The sequence below is a fragment of the Triticum dicoccoides genome, chromosome 4B (assembly GCF_002162155.2).
Source record: "Triticum dicoccoides isolate Atlit2015 ecotype Zavitan chromosome 4B, WEW_v2.0, whole genome shotgun sequence".
NCBI lineage: Eukaryota > Viridiplantae > Streptophyta > Magnoliopsida > Poales > Poaceae > Triticum > Triticum dicoccoides.
Window position 1 is genome coordinate 131,156,878 of NC_041387.1, and position 8,851 is coordinate 131,165,728.

At 51.5% G+C, this 8,851-nt stretch overlaps 1 protein-coding gene across 1 annotated transcript; it reads right to left on the minus strand.

The window, feature by feature from the left end:
* Positions 1 to 2,666: 2,666 nt before the first annotated feature.
* Positions 2,667 to 4,870, minus strand: LOC119295441 (F-box/FBD/LRR-repeat protein At1g13570-like). Its single transcript, XM_037573861.1, has 3 exons — positions 3,671 to 4,870; positions 3,444 to 3,587; positions 2,667 to 3,333 (listed from the first exon to the last, which is right to left on the minus strand). The coding sequence occupies exons 1-3, from the start codon at positions 4,793 to 4,795 to the stop codon at positions 2,926 to 2,928; spliced, it is 1,677 nt and encodes a 558-aa protein (XP_037429758.1). The 5' UTR covers positions 4,796 to 4,870; the 3' UTR covers positions 2,667 to 2,925.
* Between the last annotated feature and the right edge of the window lie 3,981 nt (positions 4,871 to 8,851).

The window sequence follows — 8,851 nt, forward strand, 5'->3', positions numbered from 1 at the left end:
TGCATCTGGGTGTGTGGTTTGTAAGTTATTCAACTGAAGTTCATATTCGAATTTGAATTTTGAATTCAAATTTGTATGGCCTTAATTGAACTCATATAGTTGGAAAGTTTGGATTCTGCATTTGAATCAATATACGAAAAGGTCCAAGTTGAAACTCAATTAGGTTTGAAAGTTATGGTTCAAGTTAGGTTTGAATTCAAATTTGAAATTATGCAAACTTGATAGGTTGGTTTGTGTTCAATTCGGTTTTAAATGGGTTGTGCTCATTAGTTGAATCAATTGACAAAAAGATTCATTTGATTTAGGTTCGTGATTTGAATTCTAGTTTCAAATGGGGTTTGAATTCAAATTCACAAAACTGAATTTGAAAAGTTTGAATATGCCTTACATTTTGGTCCAAATAGGGAACTTTTCAAATTCAATTTTTTGCTGCTACTTGCGAGTTTAAACACACAAATAAGTTGTTGCCTAGACAAGATAGTTGAGCAACAAAACTGTATTTTGTCAAGCCCTGCCAAATGTATTTGATAATTTTTTTTTAATTATACTAAAAAACAATTATTTTTTTATTCGAGCTCTCCATATGACAATTGGTGTCAAGTTTAAAGTTCCAAATGATGATTTTTTTTCTTTTTTCCAAGCTTATTATCTCCGGGGGAGTGCACGAGTCAATTCACTACCTTCTGATCCCGATCCAGCGACCATGCAGGGCATGAACAACTGTCAGTAGTGTCCCTAATATAAGTCGCATCCCTTCGAAGAAAAGCATGCACTTTTCATTCTCGAGTAAGATGAATAGAGCATTTGTAAATTTTCGACTAGTACAAGGCCAGTTGACCTTCCTTACGTTTTCCAGCTCAAAATTCATATGGCCATCCATCAATGGATGAAAAGAAGAAAAGAACATACAATGAAAAACTTTCGCATATTTCACACAAAAATGGAAGGCAGAGTAATCCATAATCTCACCAAAAAAATGGAGCAGCATCACGCCGCACCTGTTCCTTACTCCAAATATGCGGAATCCAGATCTTAATCCCAACTCATCAGAAAATGTGTCAGGGCATCTCCAATGCGGTCCCTCAAACCATTCGTAACCATCAGAATGTAGCTGTCCCGACGCACTTTATCATCCAACATGGTATCCATCGGTCCATGGATCGGTTCAGTTGTCTAGTTTCCTGCTAGCATTAAACAGGTGCATCGGCCAAGTTACCCACTCCGGCGCCCGCATTGACACACCATGTCGTTTGGCCTTGCCGGTATTTTCTATTTAAACAAAGCCACGCCCAGCACAAACCACATCACACGACGTCCACTTCACATCCTCCTTTGCACACCACCTCCGTCATGACCGCAAGCTCTAGCACGTTGTGGAGAGCCTCTCGACGAAGCAGAAGCACGAGCTGGCCTCCCTTACGGTCGATTTGTAGGTTGCCGTGCGAGGTGGATAGAGGTCGGCATGCCGACCAGCTCCTCGGAGATCTCCGACGACTAGCCGACGCCCCTACCCGCGCCATTTCATGCCAACCTTAACATGAAGCAGGCGCATGAGCACTTCGAGGTCGTCATTGCGGAGGAGCAGCCAATGTCGGCATTTCGGCATGCGCTGGATGAGCAACACTACAACCTCGACCTCAGGCATCACCGGCTGGCGGAAGGCTAGATCTACGGCGAGTTCGCGAGCGCTGAGGCCGTGACGGCCATGGCCGCGGAGAACACGGACTTTGTGCCACGGCGGTGCACTGGCGACCCTGCGGCGCCGGTGATCACGGACGAGAACGCGTCAGGTGCGCATCGTTTGGACCAACAATTGCGCCTCGTTCGCGGCTACGACCACGAGGTCGACCCGTACACGCCATCGTTGACCTCACCTCCACCAGCAACGCCCAGGTCACGGACTCCGACGGGGAGGAGTAGGACATGGGAGACAATAGCGCCTCGTATCTCATGTGGGTTAGTGTGTGTCCCGTGTCCTACTCTTCCACACCGGCGACTGCACCTTCACTTCGCGTTGCTCACGGCCGTCTGACATGGATTTGGAAGGGAACAATAAGGAAGTGGAGGATGGTGCTAGCCAAGATTCAGACTAGGCTAGGGTCCAGAGCTTTTGTTTAATGAAAGATGTTGAAAATGTAAAGAATGTTGTTCGGTTTAAATGAAAATCAACCGGCATGAAATTCGTCTGATTTGTTTAAATCACTGTCCGCGGACCTGACCGCGGAAAAAATATTGTGTCCATTTTAGGGACCCGGCGTTGCAGATGTCCAATGCCGGATTCCTCATGCATATGATGCAAATGATTTGCCGTGCACATCTATGAATGGAATCTCTACACATACATCATTCTCTGAATATTTGTTCTACTGAGCTTATTTTTCACAGTACCCCAACTCGAGGAGTTCCAACAGCCACTTCCTGTCTTGACCGCTGTTTGTGACAAACATCAACTTATATTGGATATGCTACTGTGGTATGGACAGGACCTTCAGAAGTTAAGATAGACAGGGATTCGACTACAAATCCCACTCGTCTGTGAATCCCTGCTCATCAAGACAACATAAGATAGCAGACTTATGATGGTAAATTGACATTCCAGACGAGCACAATCAACCAGGGCACACCAGACAGAGCACACTTTTCATAGAATAATATGCTAAAGTGAATTAGTAAAGCATGAAATGGCCCACGAATATATCTCTGTCTGCCAGCATTCAGCAACACAATCAGCAGAAATTGTAGGTTTCAGCAACCCAAGCTTAAGAATCAAAACAGTGCCTTGCAGGTAGACACCGCAACAGAGCACAAACCATGTTTTTTGTTCATGTAATATAAATTAAGCTTGGTCTGATGATGAACTCAAAAGGGCCCCTCGTACAAAAACCAAAACCTCTCTCCAAGTCTCAGTTAACACCGGCCTTCTCCTCAGACGACGCAGCCCTGAAGAGCAGCAGTGCACGCGAACGGGTCCGTGGTAGAGAAATCAGATCCTCTCTCGAAGTTCAGCACCCACTTGTCATCTCCCGTTACGAGTGGACTCTCGAAGAGCACCAGCGAACAGCCTCGGCTGGCCCATCTTGCGTCGAACAGAGGTTTCACTTTGGAGTTGGCCTCGTCCATGGAAGTGAAGCTCCCTTTGCAGAACACAATCACCAGCTTCGTCAGCATCCGAGCGCTCTCCAGGACGAACTTGAGGAAGGAGAGCTCAACACGCTCCCCTCGGAAGGCGTAGAAGACCATCAGCTTAAGGTGTGACTGGATGCACTCGATGGCGCCGGCCTCGTGCCAGAACTTGTTGTTGAGCTTGCCTGTGGGCTCATCAGTCTCATTGGACTGTAAATTGGTGAAATCAGTAAATACTTATTCAGCTCCACAATGATGCATCCACGACACATACAGAATTACAGATACAGGGGTGATGCGATAGGGGGTCTCACTCTCACCTCGAGATGTAGCCTCTCGACGTTGGGAAAGCATCTGAGGAAGCTCGGCAGCATCTTAGCATCGTTGCGGACACCAAAGCACACTCTTAAGCTGAGGATCTTAACGCTCGGGACCGTGGTGTTTGGGCTTGCCTTCGTCCCAGCCTGCAATGCACCAGTTTTGTGAGAAAAGTTCACCCATTGGCATAGATATCGAACAAATGGAAACTTGTGAGAGCCATTTGCACCTTGATGATGGTGTTGCCGATCTCTAGCAGGTGTCGTGCCGGCTCCAAGTAGCCAAGTAAGCTCAGCGCAGGGGCATGGCCGATCTTGACCATCCTGTGCAGGCCATCGCGGGCCGATGATGTCCAGATGATGACCCTCTCAAGGCTAGGGGCGTTCTTGACGACGATATTCAGATCGATGCCTTCTATGATCTGCACGCACCGGAGGCTGCGGCTGACGAGGCTGAGCCACTTGAGCAGAACGTTGGCTTGGATGCAGAGGATCTCCAGCACAGGGCTCCTGGCGAGGACGAAGTCCATGTCCCGGTTCATAATGGCCATGCCCAAGAGGCCCAGCTCGCGGAGGTGTGGGAATGACACTCCGCGCGGGAGGTCGGCCGTGTTAGGGAAGGCAAGGGTGCCAAGGTACAGGCGGGTGAGGGTCGCCATGCCGAAGAAGGTGGCGGGGAGGGCCATGTCGAGCGGCCACGGGCGGTTGACGAGCATGAGCTCCCGGATGCCCTTGACGGCGAGGAGCTGGAGCCAGCGCGCGAGCAGGCCGGGGGTCTCCTGCATGTGGCATGAGATGAGGTGGACGAAGCGGAAGGGCCCCGGGTGCGCCTCGAGGATGCGGGTGATGGCGGACTCGACGCGCTGCGCGTGGGCGCGCTCGACCCGCAGGCTGGAGCCGCATCCGGCGGGGAGGAGGTCGGCGTCGACGAGGACGAGCGGGGTGGAGAGCCAGACCCGGCGCCAGCGGCAGGACAGCGCGGCGGTGCGCGCGCCGTCCTTGGCGGGGAGGCGGGAGACGATGTTGCGGAGGAGCTCCTCGGGGATGCCGCTGATGCGGTCGACGCCGCCGTCGTCCTGGGGCGGGAGAAAGGCGGCGGAGAGGGCGGCGCGGTTGGAGAGGGAAGGCTTGGGGAGGACATAGTGGAGGAAGGTCATGGCGGTGGTGACGTCGGACTCGAGGGTGACCGGGTCCATGCCGTGCTCCCGATACATGGCCTGCGTCGCGGCGTCCATGGGGAAGGCCCGCACACGGGGGTCCAGGGCCGCCGCCGCGAGGCCTCCATGGCGCGGTCCGCAAGTGCACCGCGGTCCATGGGGACACCTGCACCGGTGCCCGTGGTCACCGCCGTCCATGGGGGCAGGTGGCCGCCGCTGACGGAACCGGCTGCGAGGGTTTGGGGATTTGGGTTTTTGAAATGCGACGGCAGAAGAAATTTGTTGGCTTTGGGCGGAGAAGACGCTGGATGGCTGGATACGGTTCGCGCAGTGTGATTCTTTTTGGGTGGTAGTTTTCTTTTCTTTTTGGTGGTTTTGTTTTTCAGGGGGAAGGGTGGTAGTTTGCTTTTTTTTTTTTTGAGACAGGGTGGCAGTCAAACCTGGCCACCTGGGCCGACATGGCACGGCCAGTTAAGCGCGCCAGGCACGGCCCCTTTAGGGTAAACAGGCCAGCCCGCGGCATGTTTGGCCCGTGTGCTTTTTGGCCTAATGGTATTTTTTAGGTTTTTTGGACTGTTTTTTTCTATGTATAAACATAATATTAAAAATAAATGGGCCGCAGTATGCCGACTCGTGGGGTCAAATCTATTTGATGCCCGCGGGAGGCAAATAGCCGACGCGACGCCTGATGATGGGGCACGGTGAGCCGGCTCAATTCCGGGTTTCTCTCTGCAGGGATCGATGATGTTTCTAGTGCTATTAAGGTCGTTAGAGCATCTCCAATAACCGCGCTAGCGCGGCGCTCTAAAAAACCTTTTGCAGCACGCAGGTCGCCTGTTTTTACGCGACGTGGTGCGCTTGCTCCAGCGGCCCCTGCAAAGTTTAGCGCATGCAAGCCGCTCCAGCAAACGCGTTAAATTGCAGCGCGCGCGAGCAGCCGGCACTTGCCATATGTAGAGTTTTGGAGATAATGATGTTTGAAACATGAAAACAAAGACATTAAACCCAAACAAATTCATGACATAAAAGTTCAAATTCATACCCACAACATGATCCAACCAAGTTCAAAATCCCAACGAAGTTCATGACAAAGTTCACAAAAACGAATGGCACATCTCAATAATCATGCATCATCCTCGTCTTCGTCCTCCTCTTCCTCCGATTCATCTTTGTCATCCAAAGACGATTCTTCCTCCTCCTCTTCATTGTCGCACGCCGCATCATCATGTGGAGCTCAAAAGGTGTTGGCAAGATCTTCAACGGAAGGTGTGTGATGAGGCACACCAGGAGACATTCCGCCCATGCCGCCCGGAGGTGCTCCCATGCCTCCCATGAGAGACGCAAAGCTCATGCCTCCCATGGTAGCTCCGAAGCCACCCATGCCTCTCATGATAGCTCTGAAGCCACCCATGCCACTCATTTCGCCCATGGTAACTCCAAAGCCACCAATGCTTCCCAGGCTGCCAATGCCACTGCCTCCCATGCCGCTAATGCCACCGCCTCCCATGCCACCCATGCCACCGCCAACCATGGCTCTTTTTTGGACCAAGACTTCTTCGCGGGCAAGATTGACGTACTCCTTTGCTTCTCATCCAGAGTAGATGTGTCTATGAAGAACAAGTACTTCTCCCATTCCAACAACCTAGCTCGCTCCTCCATGGCCACCTTCATCTCCTCCAATGCCACCTTCTCTCCTCGGCTGCCACCCTCCTCTCCTCAGCCGCCAACCTCCTCTCCTCGGTCGCGGCATCTTAGTTCCTTGCCATCTTCCTCACCTCGTTTGCTTCCTTTCTTGCCTTCATAATAGCTTCCATAGCATTTTTGAGCTCGTCATTTCCTTTCCTCTTCTTCTTTTCTTTTGCGTCTTTCTTGCATCCATCCAGTCTTTTTGGCTTGGAGTATGAAATCGAGTTTGGTGTAGGGCTTCTCTTGTCGTCATCACTTGATGCCTCCTCCTCGTCATCATCCAAATCAATAGTTCGCTTGCGTTTGTTGCTCTCATCAACACTACAAAAAAAGGCACATCCGTGACATTTTGGGCAGAACGAATTTTTTTTCTGCCATGCGCATGACACTTCTATGACGATAATTGTGACAAAACCAGGTGGGCTCCTACTTCTATGACAAAAAATCATGATATAAAATGGGTTTTTCGTACTGGGCGGGCCGGAGATGCAGCTACATGACATTCTTTGGGCCGACCATGACGGAAAAGACCGTGGTAGAAGTGAGGGCGAGGAAAATATCAGGGAGTTCCCAGTTACGGTGGGTGGTCGGGTCCGAGCGATGAACGGAGGGATTGCGTGTTTCTCTCGTACACGTACGCGCATGGGTGCGAGGCGTTGGGCTCTAACTGAACCCGAGCGATTGCACTGGCTACGCGTTACTGAACCCAAGCGATCGATCGATCCCTGGCTGTTAACTGAACCGATCGAGCGATTCCTTCGCTACTGCTGCTAACTAAAGTCGATCGAACCTGCTGCCTCTTGATGAACAGTGAGCGTTGTTGGGGGTTGGATGAACAGTTCGTGATGGGGGTTGGATGAACAAGGCCCCGTGGTAGTAGAGGTCGTTGTCGCTGGATGAACAAGACCCCGATCGAGCCGGTTGGGGGTGGATGAATAGGACCCCGTGGAGGGCTGGTTGAACAGTAGCCGGTGGAGGGCTAGATGAACAGTAGCCCATGGAGGGTTGGTTGAACAGTAGCCGGTGGAGGCTGGATGAACAGGAGCCCATGGATAAACAGTAGCCGGTGGAGGTAGTAGGAAGACGCCATGGATGAACAGTCGCTGGTGGAGGCTGGATGACGTCGATGGTGGATGAACAGTAGCCCGTTAAGGCTGGAGCGAGGCAGTATACGGTGGAACAGTAGCCCATGGAGTCCCATTTTGCAGTACGCCACACCCTCCCGATGAACAGGACCCCTGTTTCGGCCGTAGGAGGTCGAAGAGAAGTCTGTTTCCTCCGTTTCGCGGTATGCCACACCCCTCCCGATCAACAGGACCCCATTTCGACCGTAGGAGGTAACAGAGAAGTTCATTTCCTCCATTTTGCGGTATGCCACACCCCTCCCGATCAACAGGACCCCGTTTCGACCGTAGGAGGTCAAAGAGAAGTTTGTTTCCTCCGTTTTATGGTACGCTAAACCCCTCCCGGTGAACAGGATCCTGTTTTGACCGTAGGCGGTCAAACAGAAGGCCGTTTCCTCGGTTCTGCGGTACGACAGGCCTCGTTTCGGCTGCTCCGTCCAAGCCAGTTGGCTCTCGATGAACATGATGCATTCCGTTGCTTCCCAATGAACACGACACAGTTTCTCTGTTCTGACCTAGCCGGTTGGCTGCCGATGAACAGGACGTCGTCGCTGCTCTCCGCTGCCTCTCCATGTACACGAGCCCTGGTCGTACATATGCGCGAGTACGCGTTCAAGACCCCGCACGTATGTACGTATGTGGCCGTATTTACTTTCTTGCACCCTGGTTGTATGTATGTGTACACGATTAGACGGGACTGCGTGACATGCTAGTCCGCGCCTCTATTATGACACATGCCCTTCCTTACTCGACCACGGTTCATCGCTGCAGCCTGCAGACAGACCAATCGACCAGTATGTACATACACGTTCGCGACCAGACAGACAATCCTACGTACGATTCGACCGGGTGGGTCCCAACTGTCAAGGAGGTAAGGAGGCACTTCCTTGCATGCAAAGATATAGCTAGTGGGTCCCAGCTGTCACGGGGAAGAATCATTTTTTTCGTAATATGGACACACTTCCGCGTGCGAACATGTAGCTGGTGGGTCCCAGCTGTCAGTGGCAGGAATATGGAGGCACTTCCTTCCGTGTGAAGATATACGTGGTGGGTCCCAGCTTTCAAGGGGAGGAATAATTTTATTTTCGCGTAATAAGGAGGCGGTTCCATGCGTGCGTCCATGGACCTGGTGTGTCCCCACTGTCAGCCTCTCCACGTACAGTCCTCTTTCGATGACTCTCATTTTTTTTCTTTCGCGAGAGTCATGGTTTTGCTTCCGTGAGAGGCACGGTTGTGATTTTGTCAGAGGCACGGGCGTGCCTCTTTCGAAAAGGGAAAAACCCGTGCTCCCGGTTTGGTTTTTCCGTCCGTTTTTTTTTTCCTGAAAAAAAGTTTGTCAAAACATATCAACATGGGATCTAGTTTTTGAAGATCTAGACGCGAGGAATCCAACGATGAAAGCGGTTCGAGATTTGGACGCACGGTTTAAGAGATAAAATGTTTT

Excerpts from the sequence above, each read along its gene's own strand:
- LOC119295441 (XM_037573861.1), bottom strand. The coding sequence starts at position 4,795 with ATGGACGGCGGTGACCACGGGCACCGGTGCAGGTGTCCCCATGGACCG. Across the intron at positions 3,588-3,670 it reads TCGGCAACACCATCATCAAG|GCTGGGACGAAGGCAAGCCC; the intron begins GTGCAAATGGCT and ends GGTGCATTGCAG. Across the intron at positions 3,334-3,443 it reads TCGAGAGGCTACATCTCGAG|TCCAATGAGACTGATGAGCC; the intron begins GTGAGAGTGAGA and ends ACCAATTTACAG.